Below are 22,622 nucleotides of genomic sequence, written 5' to 3' on the forward strand. Positions count from 1 at the left end.
TTTTATTCCACAAATTTTATGGACTTTTTACTACTTACTGAAACTTGGACTTTTTAACAAGAACAAAGATCTTTTTTTTAATGATAAAAATCATCTTCTGTAGTCAGTATCCTTGGAAATGGATGTGGACAGCTGAGAACAGAGCCAGTGAAAGCCTGGGATCAGAACAGGTAAATACTGGAATGTTTATTCTTTTTCTTTTGCATTTCTATTTGCATTTGAGTCTACTTCAGAGAATGGAAGCTGACTGAATCTTTGAAAGGAACCCTGATTAAGAGCTCCCAACAGCTAGAATAACCAAATAACTCACCCAGAAAAGTAAGTCATTCCTAAGGATGTCTTTATATTGTCGGGGAATATGCCCTGAATATTTCTTGGTACTACTTGTTTCTTGCCACGTAAGAGATTTCCCCAAACTGTTACAGGTTAAAACATTATTTCCCACAGTTTCTGTGGGTCAGGAATCCAGGAGTGGCTTAGCTGGGTGGTTCTGGCTCCGAGTTTCTGGGTTGCATTGAAGGTGTTGGCCAGGCCTGTAGTCTCTGGGCGTGCCTGGGCTGCAGGGTCCACTCCACGCCCACCCATGTAGCTGTTGGTAGGAGGCTTCAGCCTCTCAGCATGGTCCTCTCCGCTGGGCTTCTGACAGCATGGTTTCCATCAGAGTAATTGATGACACAGAAGGACGAGAGAACCAAGACATGAGCGGCAGTCTGTAGTCTAATCCAGGAAGGGATTTACCATGACTTCTGCTTAATTTTATCGGTAAGCCTTTTATCAATTTCAAGGCACTTTGGGCTTTTATCTCCTCAAAGCCTCCTGCCTCATTCCAAAGCCACTCCCATGTTTTAGGATTTTGCTGTGGCAGTACCTCCTCACTTGTAGGTCCAAAAGCTGTATGTTCTACATTGCTCCCTAACAAATGAACTCAAAACTGAGCTGCTTAAAACACAAATGGGCAGGCCAAGTGCCTGGAGCATCCCAGCCAGGTGGTTCTAGCTGACGGTTCTCATGAGGTTGCAGTCGGGTGTTGGCCAGAGCTGCAGTCTCTGAAGACCTGAGCAGGGCTGGGGTCCAGCTCCCAGCTTCCCGCATTGCTGTTGACAGCCTTCAGTTCTTGCCATGTAGGCCTTTCCACGAGGCTGCTCATAACATGCTGCTTCCTCCAGGCGAGTGAGTGAGTCACCCAAGAGAAGTCAGAAACCAGTCTTTCATAACCTAATTTCAGCAGTGGCACACAGCACTTGTGTTGAACTTTATTAGTCACACAGACCAGTCCTGGTATGTGAGAGAAAAGCACACTGAGGTGTGACTACTAGGAGGCAGGAATCACTGGGGGCCATTACGGAGCCTGCTGCCGTACTTCCTAAGTAGCATAATTACTCAGTAGCTTCCACAATAATCAGTTTTTCCAAAGGGCCTAAAAATGTGGGGTCTTCTTTTGTTTGTTTTAATCTATGGTACACCCATGTAGAAAAGTCTGGCAGTCTGGCAGGATGTACAGAAAAACCCATGTTTATTCCTGGGTATTGATATTACAGCTGATTTTAATTTTGTTTTTGTCTTTGTAAAGATATGAGACACTTTTACAGTTGATTTATACCAAGAATTTTTTTTTTTTCAATGTGGGATATTCCAGAGACCATAAAGTTGAAGGCTGAAATAACTTATTTATTTTCAAACGTGTTAAGTATTACTATATAGTAGGTACTTATGGAGGGAAAAGGATATATTCTTGCTTTTAGAGAATTGTCTTTGGGAAAACAAAAAGCTATAAAGCAGTATAATACATTCTACAGAAGAGGAATAAGGGAGCATTCAATAAAGGCGACACACTGAGGGATCTAGTTAACTGACACTTAAGACAGAGTGTGGGAAAGACAAAGGGGGAGTCAGACTTCAAACATGGTGTAGCATGTGAATACACCACTACAGGCTTATAAGCAGGAAAATCAAATGACCAGATACATCAAAAAATTCACCTGTTTTAAGGTTTTCATTGTTTTATTTTTTAAAATACTGATCTCCACCTAGAATTCTTTAAATGTTACAATTTAATGCAATGCAAAATTAATCTCAAACTCAGTTAAGTAGACATTAATATGTAACTATCAAAAAGACGTTTATAGCCTTAAAGAGCCCTGAAATGTCTTCAAAGTTTAATTTCTAGAAAATACAGCAGAATAAACATTCTTATTTATAAGGCTTCAAAAAATCTGACCAAATGAGATGTTCAGTGGGGCAAGATGGATTGAAGGGTCAGAGAACAAAGTCACTGACTTAGTTTGTTAACATACTGACAAATTATTTCAGCTAGAAGAAATAAAAATTGTGTGCCTTCTTGTATGCCCTTTTATCTAGTTCTCATTTGGTGTAAGATGGCACAAAAATTACTATATGCAGAGAACAATTTTCTAGTCTTTTATGTCCATGTATTTCCATAGATACCTACATAAAAGTGTTTACTGCCTTGAGCTCAGTCAAGGTGTGGCATGATTTTAATGTGACTCCTTTATCATCCTGAAAGGTCATGGTATAACTGGTTTTATGTATAACAGGCAGTTCTCCTTCCCTAACTAATTGCTCTGCTCTTTCTCTTCCACATTGAGAACCGTGTCCACAGTTATCCCTATGTCCTGCAGTGACTGGCCTTCCTCCACTTCCAGTGGCCTTCTGGGAAAGGAAGTAGAAAGGCTGTAGAGGGAGGTATGGTATCCAACTTTCACCATCCAGTTAAATAAGACCTAAAAGGTAAAGTTTAGGTATTGAATACTGTTCACAGTTGTGTCCCTCTAGATCACCATTATATTTTAAAATTATTTCATTGTTAAATCATGCTCCTAGGAGTAAGGAAACAGAACTTTCATGCCTTTTAAAGAAACTTTCTAATTTAAGGAAAATAGCATGCCATGGATTTTGAAATGTGAATAACCTTTAGTACATTTCAGCAGTTTAAGAGAAAACCTGGGAACTAATAGCATGTATAGACAGCAGAGGCATTTAACCATTAGGAAAGCTCCAACTGCAGGGAAAGGAAAGATTATTCAGTAAAAAGGTTGATAACAAAAGGTTGGCGTTTGGTGGAAAAATTCAGTTCAAAGTCTAAGCCAGTAGTCCACACCAAAAACATTCAGGAATTAAGTCAAAATAGACATCTCCAAGCCCCAGACACTCTGCCTTATGAGAACCCAGTTTTCAAAGGGCCATCCCTACATTTATAACATATCTTGTCATGAAGTTTGCCATAGTAATTATCAAAATTTCCACATACTCTTGCCTAAAAACAATGCCTGCCAAAGGATGGCTTGTTGCTTTAGGAGGAAATAATGTTCTCAGGGGAAACTAGAGTTATCAATTATAGGTAATCTCTAACTTCTACTGCTAGCCATCATCCAATAACCTATTGATAGTCCATATAATGTACATCTGTCATAAAATTCTATAATCCCAACATATGGATATGCCTTAAAATTTCATCAGTTCCTACATAAACACTTATACCTTTGATCATTCGTCTCATTTCCACAGAATTTTCATAAATGAAATTACAGAACCAAAAGATATATTTTTAAATACTTTAAAGATTATAAATTCTGATGGTAAATTATTCCATAGGAACATCAGTCCAATGGACATTCACATGAGCAATTAATGAAAATCCCTGTTTTCCCCACACACTGGCCAAACTGGGTACTATTCTTTTTAATCTATGACAATCTGACAGAGAGAAAAAGGTGTCCCTTTTCAATCTGCACTTCTTTGATTCTAAGTGAAGCCAAACTTTTTTTTTTCATATTTTCCTTTCACATGGTCTTTCTTCTTTAGAAAATCCTTCATGTTTTTTACCTGCCATTCTACTGCGGTGTTTATTCTTTCCTTGATTTGTATATAGCTCCTTATAACAAAATGATTCACACATAAGTAGTAAAATATTTTCCCCAAATTTTTCTTTAACTTTATGAACTTCTTTATAGAATGTTAAATTTTTATGTAGTCAAATCTGTCCGTATTTTCTATTATAGTTTATCAGCATTCTTCTCTTAGTAGGTTAAATGCAATAATCAGAAAATTATTTAGATTTATTTTTTAATGCAGGCATAATTATATATTTAGATGCACTTAAAAGTAGAAATATACCAACATTCTAGTAACTGGCTTTGGTGTCAGACTGTAGATCAAAATTTTATTCTCTCTACATTTGTTTTCCAAGGTATTGCTAATAGACACAGTACTGTTTTTAAGAGAAAAAAATCTATGAAAAACAGAAGGAAACAAACACTAAAGAATGATCTCAGAGTTACACATAAGCAATGGGGCAATAATCCATCAGAGATAATGGGAACAAAGTTAATACTGGCTGCTTCCTAAGGATTTTAAAGCATCTGACCCACCAAGCTGTGAAAATGTAATTAAAACAAAAACAATAAATAAAAAAGAAACAGGAAAAGGAAGAACTGAAAAAAATATGAATGCAGAAACCACAGTCCAGAAAGGCCCAACATGCATAATTATCCAAATTTCTGCAACACTAAGTACATATAAATGCCCTTTATTCTCACCTGATAGAAGTAGCAGAAACAGTGATAATACCTCTCCCCACTGCATGGAAATAAATTGGCGCCAAAGTCAACCAAAATAGTTCTCAAAATATGAATTTCTCACCTGTGACCTGCAAGACTTAAAAAACCTTCTCTTCAGGATACTCCCACTTGGACATCGGAGAGCAACAGTCACTACCTGGGGAATAAAAATGTTCTATAAGAATTCCAATGCACTGCTCTGCAATTCCAAAATTACTACTGTGAAACATCTGTAATTATAAGAGTTCATGTGGGCTTTGTAGGAATTTAGCTCTGGGAGTAGTAAGCAGATCAAAGTTCCAGAAAATGCATTCTAAATATAGAAGTAATTCTTCTCAAACTGAAGAACATCTTCTTACTGATTGAGGACATCAGTGACAGAGCCTTCTGGAAAGGACACCAGAGTCTAAGAAATGCTTCTGTCTGCCCAGATAATATCAAGATGCAGTTGGGCTTCAAAAGTGACCTACTGAACCAAGAAGACCCAGTGCCATCTCAAAGTCTACAACAAGAACACTAATGGGAAGGAAACAGTTGCCCTGTGCACTCTATTACTGTGGGCTGTGCACCATGCCTACATCATGCAAGCAACTGAGAGGCGAGCCTGGAGCTGGTCCTGGAGGCTGGGTGCTCTCAGAAACCTCCACTCCTAGGAGCAGCTCCCACTTTATCTGCCATATGCCTTGGGTTCCTTATAATCTTTCCCTTGGTAAAACAGTTAAATAACTAGAGAGAGCTTACAACTGCTGATATTAAAGGAAATTCTAAAAGGAAGGATGATGAGTTAGTAATTTATTCTGATCATTATTTTCCTGTCAGGAAATCCTTTTTTATGTTATAAATTTTTAACATTATCATAGCTGTCCAGGGAGTTATGGAGGCATTGCAGTACAAACAGTGATTTTACAACAGCATCTACCCTCCTGAGAAAAGCCATGTTAGAAAATACTTCCATTCAAGTAGGTAAGGAATTTGACTCACATCCAAATCAATGCAATGCTGAGCTCTGTTTATTACTTCTACTAAAGGCAAAGTATTATAATAAAAAAAAAGATCACATAAGTTATAAGTAGCAATAATGAAAATTTGGTTCCAGGTACTCCGTAAAGAGAAAGATAGCATACAATAATGAATATAGTTGCGATGGCAATATTACATAATGATTTACAAAATTATTTTCAAATTCTGTAATTGTCTTTTCAATTTCAAAGAACAGTAACATGGTGAATACTCTATTATGAAACGTAGACCACCATGAGTTATTTCATCCTCTCAATTTTAAAATCTTGCCATATTATATTAGAACTCCATGGATAGTTGTAATACTATATATGTAACTGGCATTGAAAAAAATCAGGGTATACTGCTTTTTCTTAACACAATTAAGAATTGTGTTAATATGTTTCAGATTCTTTCCTCCCCAGTGAGAAATCCATGTTGGGCATTACTTCACTCATCCACTGGTCTGCTCCTCAATCCAACCAGGCTCCCACTATGCCATGAATTTTCTAATAGAGCTCCTTATGAGAATCACAGCTATTATAGATACAAAAATATACATATATACAGTGAAAGCCTTGTCTGGTTCTAACTTTTAAATGAATGTTAGTCCCTTCACCTAGCAATTCAGAATTATAAAAATGTCCCTCTAGTCTGTGAGTGACACTAGACATTTAATGGGCCTAACTTTAATAAGGAAATGGAGAACTTCCTGAAAACTATGAACAGTACTCCTAAAAATAAAATTATATATATGCACATATACACATATATACACATACTCATAAAACAGACAGCATAGGGATTAAAATATAGTGGTTATGACACAGGAAGCCTTTATGTATGATGGTGTCATGATTATGTAATGGTTATGATACCAGAGCAAAACTGTTCAACTGATAAAACTGGAAATAGTGTTTTGCAGAAAGCCAGAATATTACTACCCAACTTACAAATTTCCTAGAATCTTTGGAAACTATGGGGTATCTCATTCTCTACTTGGGACATGCCTTCTTTACTTTGTAAACACTTTATTAGGGTGGAGGATGGGATGGAAAGGCACTCCCCAACATAGAATGCCTTTTCTTATTTTTAACTTTTATGATGATAATGACAATCCATGCTTAGGTCTTTTCATTTTTCTGAAAAAAGGTAGTTACAACCACAGGAGAAAGCCCAGCAGAGAAATCCGGAGGGACCAGGTGGACTGCCCAGAAACAGGTCATTAATTAGATCAAAAGGAGGTAACAAGTTCTAGGCCAATGAAAACAGGAGAATTACTGAAAGATGGAACAGACATTTAAAATCAGCTAGGGAAGTGAAATTAGTGGCTTGTGAGTGGTTAGTAGGGACTTAAGAATGTTTGTACTGAATTCCTAGGTATCTGTAAGCATTAGGATGGCACAGATGGAAAAGGCTTTGCCCAAGGATGATTCTGCAAGAATCAAAGTACTCCAATATTTATTAGCTTTTCTTTTTTCCTCCTCAGTTTTATTGAGAAATAATTGATAATGCATTCCTATATAACTGGCAGACAGCATGATGGTTTGATTTATATATATGGTGAAATTATCCCACAGTAGGTTCAGCTAACAGCCATCTTCTCATATAGATAAAACAAAAAGAAAATTTAAAAAAGGGAAAAAAATTTTTCCTTGTGATGACAACTCTTAGGATTTACTCTCTCAACAACTTTCCTATATATCATACAGCACTGTTAGCAACAGTCATCACATTGCAGAGAGTTTTTCTTGATTAGTGTAGGACAGAATACACTGTAAAAATACACAGTAGTAGTAGTAGTATCAACTATACATTAGGGTGTTCTTAACAAAATTTCATTATGTGATACAGAAGATGCTTGTACCAATTAATACTATATATGGTGCATACATCTTACATGTGATTTTCAGGTTAACAGTTACTTACCATAATATTGTTGTCTGTATAAATCAAAAGCAGAGCACACAGAAGCAAAAATTAAAGCAGGGCCAGAGTGCAGAGAAGAAAATAGGGGCAGTAGAGCGCAGAGAAGAAAATAGGGGCAGTAGAGCGCAGAGAAGAAAATAGGGGCAGTACAGCACAGAGAGTGACAGCAGAGTACTGGCCACAGCCCAGAGGCCAGGTTCCCCCAGCAGGTTCCTTGGAAACCTTTCCCACAGGTGGCTTCAGCTCCCAGTGAGCAGATGGGATGCGAAGGGTATCTACATTCATTCCAGCTCTAAAATTCCACTATTTGTTAACAGGTGTAACACAAAATACCATCTATCAAGTATTGGAAAAGAATAGAGGAGAAACAAAATGGAATAACTATACATAACTTATAAAAAGGAGAGTAACAATGACTGCCTTTGTAGCAGAAGTTTAACCTCATAGAACTGAGTTTCTGAAGAAAAATACTGTCCTCTCTATAATCATAAAAAGGTACAATTTCAAAGGATTCATTGGCAACCTTGTGCGTGTAATCTGTGCACCTCTGGTGACAACCTGTTCTTCTACAAAAATAATGTCAAGTGTTTTAAAGCCAGAGTAAATTCATAAAAGGTGTTTCCCATCAAACCTGAGCTGTATTTAATTACTCATGGATTATAAACGGTTGTCATACATACCCATCCAGAGCTTGATGAGTAGTGAAAATGTAAGATAGGTCAGGATATACATGTCATGGCATAAATTTGTGGGGTGTAACAGGGAGGTATTAGAAGTCTGGGGGGTTTTTGTGTTTCTCCTGGGGTTCGATATGTGGATTGTACACTTCATTGCCTATTTTTATAGGACCTTCAGTTTTTTCTGATGTCCAACATACTATACTTAAATGTTGCAAAATTGTTGACAAAAATGAGACCCTCTCAAGGGCATTCATGGCAGCCTCAGAAATGGTTTTCAAGGAGTGTAATAGTCGCAGAGCCCCAAGTAAAGGAAAACCACCTTTGCCTCGGTGGCTTAAAGACTTGAAAGATGTGCTCCCCAGACAGTAGAGCCCTGTCTAAAACTAACTGCAGGAGGGCAGCATACTTTATATTTATAGAAAAACTGCTGAGCAGAAGGCAGCTCAGTGTACAGTGGGGGTTGTCTGGCCCTGCCCCCAAACAGCAAACCATCCTTCAACTCAAAAACATCTACAAAGTAGCTGCATTCTTCATTTACTCTTTTTCAAGGGGAAAACTACAATTTGAAGGCACCTCCATATTTGGATTCTGTTTAATAAGTAACTCATTTACTGACCTGAAGTTTTCTGAAAGACCATATATCCTGTCTCTGCCTGAGGAAATGGGAGGGCTCTAAACAACCAGCTCAGCAGGCAACAGGCTTCCAAAATAGGACTCGAGCTGAGGAGTCTGATATTACATTGCATTCAGAACAAGACCTAATTACAGTGCAATCACATAAACAGAAACACTTATACTATCTTTTCTTCCTAACCCAAATTTACATGACTTGACATTAAAGAAAATAGGTATGTATAATCTGCAAAGAACAAAATCAGCTTACTTCTTCAGCTGTTTCAGGAGGTTCTTCAGGGAAATCAAGAACCTAAAGAAAAGCATATTAGTAACAGGAATGTAAACATTTTAAAGAAAAAAAAAGATAATTTCAAAGAGAATACTTTGTTTCAATATAGAGTTTAAACACATTTAAGCTTCATGAAATCTTTTAATATATATTTATAAAAAGTTCACAAGGAAAATGAGAGCTCAAGTAATATTTTTGGGTAATCAACCATAGATCATAAAAACTAGATTTAAAATAACTGCCAATCTATACACATTTAAAAAATTTTGTTTATGTTCCAAGATACTACATAATATGTACTATTTAAAGAAACAGGATGTCTTAAGTTCAGTAAGACCCCAAAATTATTTAGATTCATATATGTACACATTTTAAGATCAGTGCACATTTTTCTTCACTGGCACTTCTGGGGGACTGGGTAAGCACCACTTGCTTTGGTTGCTTTGATGAGTTATTCATGTTTCCCTATTTCTGTTAATCTATTTAAAAAAACAGATGTTCAGACCATTTTCTCCCATTAAAACACTTGTCATTAAACTTTACCTCCAGAGACACTTTTTATTTTTTAGTACCAGAGACTCCATGTTTTATAAGTTTCTCTAACATTAATTGCATTTGTTAAATAAAACATTTGTTTTCCTTTGGTATCAAAAGCATCTTTGGTATCTCAGGCTTTCCCTGAGAGTCAGTATAAACAGGCTTACTTCCAACCTATGCCAGCTCCAAATCAGTCAATTTAGGTACTAAAGTTTTAAAGATAAAAGGGCACTGTTCCAAAGTAAATGGCTGCTAGCCTGTTCCCTAGAGGGGCCACTGGGAAAAATGATTCACTCATGTTAATAGTACCAGCTATTTACTAGATAAGGCCTGATTATGTCAGAGCGAATGGTTCTCTCAGTAAGTATTTTTCATTTCTACATAATCAAATTATTTCCTCAAAAAGAATGGTGTTACTGTCTAAACCTATCATCATTTATCTTCACAGCTTCTATATTTGGTTCAGAACATTAATATTAATACTAAACTGGAAAAGTGATTCTTATGAAACTGATCACTTTGTAAGGTAGTGGGAAGACAACCGCTGGATCAAAAGCCAATCCTAATTCTTCCCAGAGTATACCACCATACCCACAGAACAATATTCCTAGCACACACTGACACAGCCCTGTGAGCAGGCGTCACGAACCTCCTTCTGCGCGGGCTGTTGAGCAGGTGGTGAAACTTTGGTTAAAGGCTTAGGCAGTTTCCGTCTCTTTGCTGCTTCTCTGTTTGATGTTTCAAAAGACGTCTGACTTTCACTTTTAAGCACCAGATTTTCATCACCCTGTTCAAAAACAACAATCTCTGAAGAGGTGCTCTCTACTGAGTTTATTCTAGTCACAATGATTATTTCTTTTACCTTGATAGCATTTCAGTGAAAAATAGAATTAAGTCCTTATTAGACCCAGAAACTCGGCATTTTCTCCTTAGACAAGAAAACATGGAGTTTAACATCTTGTAGAAACAACCCTTACCCAGCTCTGGGTCTCCCTCTGATAGATACAAGGTGGAGAGGGACCTTTCCATTTTAACTGACCCCCAAGTTTTTCAGTAGGTGGAAGAAGGAAACCTAAATGACGTTCTCTCCTCCTTTCAGTAAAAGAAGCTAGGCAGTGCAAGGGACTGTGCCTTGAAAGGCTGTGAAAATAGAACATGCATATAAAAATGTTTATTTATGTAATCATGCAGTACTTCCATAGCTGAATGTGGCCCCTGTATCTTGTTATATATAAACATATTTTCAGCTCTGTAATTCAAACTTTGATCTTCTATTTTAATCAGTCACTTTAGGAGACAAAGGTCTTATTCCAGAAATCATAAAGATTAGTTTTTATTAGTACCTATTAAAATTTTTTCCTTAGCAAGGTAATTCACTTAAATGTCAAATTCTCAAATACATGTTAGTTCAATAATGTCTCTCTTCCATATCTACCAACCTTCTGAAGTTCTCTGTATTAGACTGGAATGGCCACCATTTTGGTGGGCTGTTTTCCCCATTCATTTATCTTAAGAGAATTTGGTGGAAGGAGCATGGGGAATGGGAGTCAAAAGATCTTGCTGCTGAATAATTAACTGTCCACACTTAGGCTTCCTCACTGCAAAGTGTGGAGCTGGATAAGGTGACGGATACTTTCTATCAGCTCTAACATTCCAATTCTCATGTTCTGTGATCATCCTGAAAGCCTTAAGCCTAACAATACCAAAAGGTCTACCCTGCCCCTCACTTTATTGTCACCATTGATTATGTAAAACATGTATTAGATGGAACTAGGTTAAATATATACCAGCAGTGCCATCAAGACACAGCCTAATTTCATGTTGCCTGCCTTTCACATTAAACATTACTACCCATCCCTTCATTGTTTTATGACATATTGACCATCACAAAATGAGTAAAAACTGATTCTGCTTCACTGTATGTAAGAATCATGTTTACTTTTCCTGGATCATTTTCTTTACAAGATGTGGAAGGTACAGTATAAACAGAGAAATAACAAAAAGTCTTTGGGACAGAAGTGATCTTACACATAAAATCTGCAGCCAGCCAATTACTCTAAAATTTAATTCCTTTATGAACATCCTTTTTCCTCTGCAAGAAAACTTAAAATTGTAAACTTCCATTAGTAAATAAAAAAATTCATTCTCAATGCTAAAGGAAAAAAAGAGTGGTTAATTTGGTTTTACAAAAACAGAGCCAAACATAATGAATATAATGGGAGCTTATAATACCTTGGAGACCTTACTTTATGAAAGATCAGAACTCCTCCCTCACATAAAACAGTGATTTGGTCAGCAGTTTTCTCAAAGACTACTTATGGTAGAGCTTTTCAAGGGTCTAAGCTTTGTGCTCTTACAGGCATGAAAAACCACTTAACCATTATACTGAAACATAAATATGTTGCATTAAAAATTGACATACAATCATTAATAAAGACTCCTAAAAAAACAGCCTGTACAACAGTTAATTTCATATGTAATTTTTAAAAAATAAATATGTAAAACATAACAAAAGGAAACATAAGTAATAGAATTCAAATTATAAAATGAGAATGTTTTCTAACCCCAAGTTTATGACCACTGCTTAACTTCCAGGTTTCACCCATCATCTGATAAAAGCGCTGTTCCAGTCTTTTCAATTTCATTTCCTGGTGCAGTTTTAGAACATTCTCTTTGTATCCCTTAGCCTGTTCAAAAAAATAAGGTAGGTGTTGTTATCACACATTAACGTTCCTAAGATTGTACATTGTCTATAAAAGTATAAATAACCAGGTAAGAGTGTGTTTTCACACTAACTCAATTTGGTCAAAAAAGCAGCATCCTCCACTTTTGTTAACACTGAAAATTTGCATTTGTACATGATGCAAATAAAAACAAATGTTCTACACTTATGCTTGTATGGCAGTCTGCTTATAAATCCTTCCATGAGTTGTCAGTGCAAAACTTACTAGGGGTTACCAATACAAAGGTGCATAGAACATCGTTCTTAAATCTGAAAGGTGAGACAAGGATTACCAGATGACTAAGGAGAGCCTCCAACATGAAAAATGGAGACTAAAATTAACAAACAGAAAAAAAGCAACTTGAATAAATAACTACACTGGAATTTTGAGATAACAGCACAATAGTTCAAAATTCTAATGATTTTCAACCTGTAATTCTATATGAAATCAAACTATCAAATCAATGTCAGATGAGAAAAATTACAAAAAAATGTTATGTATTATCAAGCACATGTCTGCACAGGCTGAAACTTCACCATGTACACATACTATACTGTGAGATACTGATTGATTAATTTCCCTTTGTCCAAAGAGAAAATTTTAACAGGGTTGTTTTAGATTTTTGCCAAAAAAAAGAATCCCATCTTTATAAACCCTTTGGAATTATGGGTACCAAGTAGTATTCAGTTGTGATCTAGATGGAATTCTAGTTTACTAATTATTAGCATGTAAGGCTTGAACAGTTACTTCCACAGGAGATAACATCCAACTTAGAAGTTCAAACTAAGAAGATTCAAATATGTACAAGATAGCTTCTTATCAAAGATCTTCCAAGAAAACTTTTATTGTTAGTAAGTTCAGATCAGGATAGTTACAAATGTTGTAAAGTTCCTACTCCCCAGTAAACATACAGGTTTTTACTCCAGTGATTTGTTTTCAGCCTCCATTTGTTTACTTAAGAAGGAATAATTTGTTCATGAGAAAAACAAGTGAAAGATGTCAAAATATTAATCAGTGCTCTTGTAAAGAGTCTCCTCTTTCACCAAAGTCAGTCATCAATCTGGCAACTTCCTGAGTGTTACCTCACAGTTGAAGGTCAAGAAAATAACTTAAATAATCACCTATGGAAATGCAGTTCCTAGCTATGAAAGCAGGTCTTGGATAGGATACTGCAAAAGCAGTGTTCAGTGGGAAAGTTACAGCTGTAAACATCCAATTAGAGAGGAAGAAAGATCTCAAATCAATACATTAACTTTACACTTAAAAAAAAAAACCCAACCCAAAGCTAGCATAAGGAAGCAAAATATAAGATTACAGAAAAGATAACAGAGAATAGGACAGCAAAACAATAGAGCCAACAAAACCAAAAACTGGTTCTTTGAAAAGATCAGTAAAATCAACAAGCATATACCTTGACTAAGAAAAAGAGAAGACAAAATCAGAAATGAATGTGGGGCTATTACTACCAACCTTAGAGAAATAAAAAGGATTATAAGAGAATACTATGTACAGCTACACACCATCAACTTATATAATCAAGATGAAACAAATTCATACAAATTAGTTTACTCAAGGAATAGGAAAACTCAACAGATCTACCAAAAGTTTGAATCAGTAATTAAAAACCTCCCAACAAAGAAAAGTAAGAAACAGGATTCACTAGTGAATTCCATCAAACCCTTTAAAGAGTTAACACTAACCGTTCTCATATTCTTCCAAAAGAACAGAAAAGGTGAGAACAGTTTTTAACTCATTCTGAGTTCAACAGTATCCTGACACCAAAGGAAGACAAAGACACTACAAGAAAAGTACAGATCAATATCCCTATGTATACAGATGAAAAACTCCTCAACAAAACACAACAAACTGCTCCAGGCATACTGAAAGGATTATATATCAATGTCAAGTGTGATTCATCCTAAGAATACTAGATGGTTCAACATATGAAAATCAATCAATGTAGGACATACTAATGAAACAGGGGAAAAACAAGATCATCTGAATTGATGAAGAAAAAGCATTTGACAAAAATTCAGTGCTCTTTCCTGATAAATATACTTGGAAACTAGGACTGGAAGGGAACTTGTTAATGTAATGAGCATCTACAGAAAATTCACAGCCAACATCACACTCAAGGTAAAAGACTAAAAGCTTTCTAAGATCAGGAACAAGACAAGGATACCTGCTTTCACCACCACTATTCAATACTGTTTAGAAGTTTTAGCCAGAGCAGTATGGCAAGAATAAGAAATAAATGGTATTAGTTTTGGAAAGGAGGAAGCTGTAGATTGCATTGGGTAGTATTGATAATAATATTAAAACTTCCAATCCATAAACATGCGATGTCTTGCCATTTATGTCTTTAATTTCTTCCAAAAATTTCTTCCAACTATATTTTTAGTGTACATAGCTTTCACCCTCTTGGCTAAATTTATTCTTAAGTGTTTTATTCTTTTGGATGCTATTATAAATAGAATTGTTTTAATTTCCTTTTTTGATTTTTCACTACTAGTGTATAGAGACACAAATGATTTTGGGTGTGTTGATCTTGTACCCTGCAATTTTGCTTATTGTTTATTAGCTCTAGTGGGTTTTTTGTGTGGATTCCTTGGGCTTTCCTATATATAAGGTAATGTCATTTGAGAATAGGAATAGTTTTAATTTCAGTGCAATCCTCCTCAAAATCTCAAAGGCCTTTTTTGCAGAAAGGGAAAAGCCAATCCTCAAAACTATATGGAATCACAAGAGGCCCCAACTAGTGAAAACATTATTGAAAAAGAAGGACAAATTTGGAGAAGTGTGAACAAATCACACTTCCTGATTTCAAAACTTACTAAAAAGCTACAGTAATCAAAACAGCATGGCACTGGCATTAGGCTAGATATATTAACCAATGGAATAGAAGTGAAAGCTCCAAAATTAAGTCATACCTTTGTGGCCAACTGGTTTTCAACAAGGGTGCCAAGACCATCCAATGGGGAAAGAATAGTCTCTTTAACAAATGCTGCTGGAATTATTTACAATAGCCAAGATATGAAAGCAATGTAAGTGTCCATCAATAGATGAATGGATAAAGACGACATGTTACATATGTAAAATGGAGTATTACTCAGCTGTAAAAAGGAAACCTTGCCATTGCAACAACATGGATAGCCCTAGAGGATGTCATACAACAGAGAACGACAAAAACCATATAATTTCACTTATATGTGGAATCTAAAAATCAAAACAAATGAACAAAAGAAAATGACTCATAAGTACAGAGAACAAACTGGTGGTTACCAGATGGGGGAAAGGTGGTGGGATGGGAAAAATAGATGAAGGGACTAAAGAGGTACAATCTTCCACTTATAAAACAACTAGGATGAAAATTATAGCATATGGAACACAGTCAGTAACACTGTCATAACTTTGGTAACTACACTCATCGTGGTGAGCATTTTGCAATGTATGTGAATGTTGAATTACTGTTACACACACCTGAAACTAATATAATATTGTACATCAACTGTATTTAATTAAAAAAACATTCTGTGGGGACAACTAACTGCATGTGCACATGCAAAAGAATGAAATTGGATCCCCCCACCTCACTCCATATACAAAAATAAACTCAGAGTGAGTTAAAAACCTAAATACTAAAGTTAAAATTGTACAACTCTTGGAAGAAAATATATTAAGGATAAATCTTCTGACTTTGGATTTGGCAATGGATTTTTCAGATAAAGACCAAAAAAGTATGAGCAATAAAACAAATAAAAATTGGACTTCATCAAAACAAAAAATTTTGTATATCACAGGACACTATCATGACAACCCACAGAATGGAAGCATATGTGCAAATCATATATCTGATAAGAGTCAAGTATCAAGAATTTATCAAGAATTCCTATAATTCAACAAAAGACAAACACCCTAATTTAAAAATGGGCAAAGGTCTTGAACACACATTTCTCCAGAGAAGATATACAAATGCCCAGCAAGCACATGAAAAGATGTTGAACTTAGTTATAAAAGGATGAAGTACAGATACATGCTGTATGGATGAACCCTGGAAAACATGCTGACTGAAAGAAGTCATATGCAAAAGGTCAAACTGTTATGATTTCTTTTATATGAAATATCCAGAATAGGCAAGTGTATACAAACAGAAAGCAAACTGGTGGTTGCCAAAGCATAGTAGGGGGGACTAAGGAAGTGAGTGTCTAGTAGGTATGGCGTTTTCTTTGAGGGTGAGGAAAATGTTTTGGATCTAGTTAGAGGTACCGGTTACACAATATTGTGAATGTTCTAAATGCCACTGAATCATACACTTTAAAATGGTTAATTTTATATCATGAATTTTGACTTCAATAATAAAAATAATCTGAGCATAGTGTCAAAAAAAGCAACAGACCTAAATTTTAAATACCCCAGATAATTCTCTCTACATATGCTAAATCATGCTTTACCTTTTCGCCCTGCACCTCTTGTTGTTTTTTTCTGACAAGTTTTTGCCTTTTCTCATACTTCTTCTCTTCTTCTTCTACGACATCAAAACATAAAAGTGCTTTTTAATTCCCAAGTATCAGTAAGTTGAAGGCTCTCTTTCTCTGAAAATAGTCTGTAGATCTTAACATTTGGGAGAGACAAACTTTCAAAAACAGGTATTTTTCAAATTATGAAAATAAATGCAGACAGTTGAAAGAAAGAAATCCACAAGTAAAATCTGTCAGAAAAGGTCTGTTCTGAAATAATAATTCTCTGACACATATTAATAATTCTGTGTTGTAGTTTTGGTGTAGTTTCAAAAATGAATATGGTGGGGCTTTTTCTGTGGGCCTGACAGGGCTTTAGCAGCTAAGGCACAGCCTGGAAGCCCATTACTGCACATGAAGTATGGAACACTGCTCAGCCAGGAATGTGTGCCATTTGGGCATCCCTGTACCCAACAGTCAAAGGAACATACTAGACCCCAAAGGTGGGGTGTGCTCAGCAGCTCCTATAATGAATGAACGAATATTAGGTCATTATCCATGAGATGTCAAGAGAAAGGATTTTTGCGGTTGTATGACCTTCCTTATTCTGGGTTTAGTAGATTTCATTTAAGTTAATTTTAACTGTATTCCCTCAAAGAATTACCCATCCTTTAGGAAAATACTGTTGACCTTTGTATAACATGTGTTTGAACTATGAGGGCCCACTTATACTGGGAATTTTTTCAATACATATAGAGGAAAAATTCTGAGAGATGTGAAGATTTGAAAAAACATTTTCTCTATCTTACTTTATTGTTAAGAATATAGTACATAACACTGTTCATGTTATTGATAAGGATATTGGCCATGGTAGGCTATTAATTATATGCAGATTTGACTACAATGGGGGGGGGGCTGGTGCCTACCCCCCATATTGTTCAAGAATCAACAATATAGCCTTTAAACTGCCTGTTCATTAAATAAAGGATCATTGCTTTCTGTCAATAACTTTATCTCTTGGTAAGTATTTCCAAGTTTGCCAAGGAAAGATTAAGATAAGTAAAGCACACAGGAAATCAGAAGGCCCAATTAGGCCACTAACTTATGTGGTTAGTCAAGACTTAGTTATCTTAAGACTCTTAAACTCTGAACCAAGGAATATAGTTTTTAAACAAATCAATAGCAGATTTAGGGGCTTTAATCCTTAAAGTCACTGGAAACTGACTAGCTCTGAACTTTTGATACACCTCATCATGCAAATCTTTACAACATATGGAAGATTAAAGTGTTGGGTGAATCTGAAGTCTTTTACCTCAGTATCTGATGACAGCAGGAAGAAAGAAAATGTGTAAGCAAGCTGATTTTATACTCAATTGATAAAATTAATCAGGCACTATACAGTCCTGATTAATCAAAAGTTTTATTTCAGTGATTATGTCCCAGAATCATCAACCTGTAAATGTATGAGAATGACTTGCAATCCAACAACATAAAGGTATAGCTTAAAGCACAGGAACTGTGTCAAGACCAGTTGCCCTTATTTATAAAACATAGGATACCTGATATGATATATACAGCAAATACCTTCATGATATCAAAATGTATTTAACAAAATTTCTGAGAAGTTGCAGTGCTCTTATTTAATTTCCAGTTTAGTAATTTGAAATATAAGAGATCATATAATTTATCAAAAGAAGAAACAAAAGAATTTCTAAAATCTATGATTGGGAGACCCTGAAAAATACACATTCTATTATGTTTGGGTGAATGGTATAAGCTGTTAAGATTATGGTTGTATTCACTTTTAATCTGAAAGGGTTATAAATTCAACACTGCTCATTTTTCTTTCACTTACTTACATTTAAATAAGAAGCAAAACAAAACAATGTAAGTTCACTACTGACTTCCTTCTAAAAGGTTGTAAGAATGTAGGCTTCATTTTTAGGATTCATCTGTTCTGAGAACTACCAGATTGTTTTAAAAGGCTTCTAACTTTTAAAAGACAAAACTTTTACTTACTAAAAAAAAAAAAGAACAAGCACAGTTTTCCTAAAAGTAAGAGCACTGAACTATCCATAATGGATAAGTGTATATAAAATAAAAAGTGCCAAATGGAATGAGAAATAAATTAGGTTGAAAAGACTTGAGATTAATGGTAGGTATGATCATTTGCAGAACAGTTTATAAACTGCATATCAAATGGAAGTGAAGCTGCACACACAGTTTAAAATGAGAGAATTTGCAATGTATCAACTTAGAAATGATGTAACTTCAAATGTACATATAAGAATAATGTATAATTTTCCATAACAATGTTTAGATTTGTAGTCCATTGAAAATAAAGACTAAATTTGTAACGTAACTCTACCCTGAAATTACACATCACAAATTAATGGTAAATGGGTCTCACTGTGAAATGTTCTAGAATAAATAAAGGAAAGAAATGTGAGTAGAAAAGTAGCTTCAACAATGAACTTACCTTTCAGATAAACTTGGGAAGATTTAAATGAGTTAAGCCATGAGCTTGTCACAGAAATAATTAAAGTAAGGAGAGCAAGCAGTAAGAAAATCCGGCCACACAGTAAAATTAGATCTTTAATTCCTGACAAAGATAAACAAACAAACAAAAATACCCAAATTACAATTACAATTCAAAACACTTAATATTAATAATAAATAATAACATATTAGAAGATTGTACTAGAAAAGTATAGTCAAAGGTAAGTCATGTAACTATGTTACAGTTTTCACATGGTCTTCTTTGGGTGCTAAGATCATCATGGTTGTTATTACCAGAACAGGTTTTTGGAAAACAATTTTAGAAGATCTTTTGTCTCAGGAATATAGGTAAATTCAAGTGATTGGCTACATTATAAATACTATGACTGTCAGTAATGCATAAATCCTGGTTTCTTTACTGTCCAGAGGAAGGAGATAAAATTGTATTATTGGGAGCTAAGGTGAGAGTATCATCTTATCAAATTCTAGTTCTAGTTAAAAAGTCATTCCTACTGAAACACCAAATCCAGATTTCTCAGTAAAATTATGCAACTTTGCACTTCTTCATTTCTCAATTTTTACTTTATCATTTGGATAGAAATATATATATATATGTTTGCCTAGAAAAAAAGCAAAAATTAAGTATTTGATCTTATTTCAACAACCAAAATGAAAATTAAAGCAGCAGAAATGTAACTACCACCTACTTTGTGTAAATAAAACTTACTGAATGGTCAAGAAGTGGAGACATAAAGATGGGCTGAAAATGGTTTCTACCTTTCGGTTTTTAATTTTGTTTTATAATTCTCAAAAGTTACCAGGCAGACGTAAAGAACCACCATCTTACCAATGTGAGCAAAGTTGGCAGTTAGTCAGTCAACTAAAGATTAAAGAAGGAATTATATATACAGACTTATTTTCACTGAAAGCAGATGTATTTGTTACCCTTTCTTAAGAAGTCAATTTAAAGTTGTTTAGAGAAAAAAATACCTTTTTTTTTTTTTTTTTGCTTCATGACCCTCTAACTGCCAGCATTAACTATTGATTCAGGTGTTTTTTAATACAACACAGAGTTAAATCTAGGGTACTCCTGGACATTACAACATTCAATTCCTAAGAGTATTAGTGTTTAGAGGGACTGCTGTATTATGGGATTTTTGTTCCATAATATTGCTTTTTGTTCTAACAAGCAAGCAATCTACAAGTTTCACTTGACAATATAAAAGAACTAGATTTGTGTGTACACTTTTTAAAGACAAAATTAAAAATTTTTTTCATACCTACTCTCAAGAGCCCATGTGCAGGGCCCTTCAAATGATAACAAATGAGAGAAACCAGCATTAAATATTAGTTTAAGCACAAGTAAAAATGTATTGGCAATGAAGGCTTTTACATAGGAGAAAAAGATAGGGATCATTTTCAATATATGCCAAAAATACAACCCAAATGAAGAAACAAGTCTGAGAATTCCACTTCTTCTCCTAGAAGTCAGCAGTGCCAGCCAGGACTACTAGCATCTCTAAGTACTGTTCCACCGGACCTAGCCCTACATCTGTTGCACTGGTATGTCTGATTTGTACTGGATATTTAGAGAACCTATATCAAGAAGCCAAAGTAAATAACCACTGCTTCACAACTGAGAGAGGATTCTAGGAGGAAGGAGTTAGTGGAAATTTCAGAACCAGAGATGTCGCTAAGATCCCAGTGGCATTTTCTACAATTTTTGGCCTGCTTTTAAAAAATCAGACATTGTGATAAGTGGCAGGAATAAAAAATTGATGTCTCTGCCTTCAAGAAGTGTATTTCCCTGTGGTTGGAGCTTATCATGTGAGCAGGTCTCCTTCTGCCACCCTTAGTAACCACCTTCTCATAACTAGTGACACGAATAGTGCGAAGTGGAAGATTCTAAATAAGCAGAGTAGAGGTGGATGCTGTAAAGCCAAGGGGACCAGTAAATTCTGGAATAAGGTTAAGTGTGAACTGAACATTTGTGTATCATTTACATAAAGGTCTTGTGAGATTCAATATATTTGAGTAGGAGGCTTCTAGAGGGTTCTGGTAGATTTTTTAAAGTATTTTCTTATTTCAAGTAATATTTCTGAGTACCCCAATCCTTGGGGGTAGGGAGAGGGAAATATCCAAAGCTAAGTTTCATAGTTTAATGAGTGGGATGTGCATGTAAACTGATCACTAATATGTCCAAACATGAGCTGATTCTCCATAGGTCCATTTGCCTTTCAGTTTTCCCCCTTTTCGTTGGCGCCACCAACTATATGGGGTTGTTCAACCCCACATGGAGGAGTCATCCTTGAATTCCCCCTCCTTCATCCCAAATATTAATCCATCAACAGATCCTTCATAAATCCCAAAATTGTGCACATTTCATCTCTGCCATCCCAGTCCAGGCGATCTCTGCGTGCCTACTTGAAAAGCTTAAGTTGCCTCATGCCTTCCACTATAGCCTCCTTCCAATACGCTCTGCACGCAGAATCCAGTGGCCTTTTTAAAACTGGGGGGATTTACTGAACCTCCCTGTATCTGTTTCCTTAACGGTACAGTGGGGACTAACAGCACCCACCCGGTGTGGTAATGCAGATGGGATGAGACATTATCATAAACACCACTTGCAGTTAGGTTTATAATAGGTGCTCAGTGAACATTATTTCAGGCCACTCTCCCCTTCAGTCTCCTTGATCCAGCCACAGCGCTCTTCATCTTTTTCCTCCAACATGTCACAATTCCTTTTGTCTGGAATGTTTCTGCGCCGGCTTTCCAAAGGGTTGGCTCCCGATCATTTAAATCTCTGCCTAAATTCCATAGAAGGGCCTACATCACATCACTCTAATTCTTTCCTTTTGAGCAGTCAACGCAACTTGAGGGCAGTGTTGGCCTGTGTTCCTCTGCTATCTGCCTCGGTACCCTCGCAAACACACCTCTCCAGGTCTGAACGGACTTTCTCCGCCCGGCGCGGCGCAGTCCCGCTCTGACGGAAATCCGGCACCGGAAGAGGGTGACTGCCGCGCTGCACCCTGGGAATCGTAGGCAAAGCGCCAAGGGGAGCCGCGGCCGGGAGACGGTCATTCTACGCCACATCCAAGGGAAAGGTACGCGGGTGGGAGCGCCAAAAGGAAGAAGCCGGTTTACCTAGTTCCGGGATCCCACGGCGGAGCTCCAGACACAGGAGAGGAAGAGCAGAGAGGAGGAAAACGCCAACGACCCAGCGAGAAGCCATGTTGCTCGGAGCCCCGCGTCCGGCGGGAAGCGCGCCCCTTCCGGTTTCGTCCTTCCTACGGGCGGTGCTTTGGACGAGACGGGGC

General features: G+C 36.2%; 1 protein-coding gene across 2 annotated transcripts; it reads right to left on the reverse strand.

The window, feature by feature from the left end:
• Positions 1 to 1,982: 1,982 nt before the first annotated feature.
• On the reverse strand, positions 1,983 to 22,580 carry UBXN8 (UBX domain protein 8). 2 transcript variants are annotated; one of them, XM_017674435.3, is made up of 8 exons: positions 22,450 to 22,580; positions 19,286 to 19,408; positions 16,801 to 16,874; positions 12,191 to 12,313; positions 10,276 to 10,413; positions 9,069 to 9,110; positions 4,660 to 4,734; positions 1,983 to 2,741 (listed from the first exon to the last, which is right to left on the reverse strand). In XM_017674435.3, the coding sequence occupies exons 1-8, from the start codon at positions 22,535 to 22,537 to the stop codon at positions 2,574 to 2,576; spliced, it is 831 nt and encodes a 276-aa protein (XP_017529924.3). In that variant the 5' UTR covers positions 22,538 to 22,580; the 3' UTR covers positions 1,983 to 2,573. The 2 variants fall into 2 exon arrangements, with proteins under 2 accessions (XP_017529924.3, XP_036853609.2); XM_036997714.2 differs by lacking the exon at positions 22,450 to 22,580 and adding an exon at positions 21,884 to 22,386.
• Positions 22,581 to 22,622: the final 42 nt, after the last annotated feature.

The sequence above is a fragment of the Manis javanica genome, chromosome 12 (assembly GCF_040802235.1).
Source record: "Manis javanica isolate MJ-LG chromosome 12, MJ_LKY, whole genome shotgun sequence".
NCBI classification, from domain to species: Eukaryota; Metazoa; Chordata; class Mammalia; order Pholidota; family Manidae; genus Manis; species Manis javanica.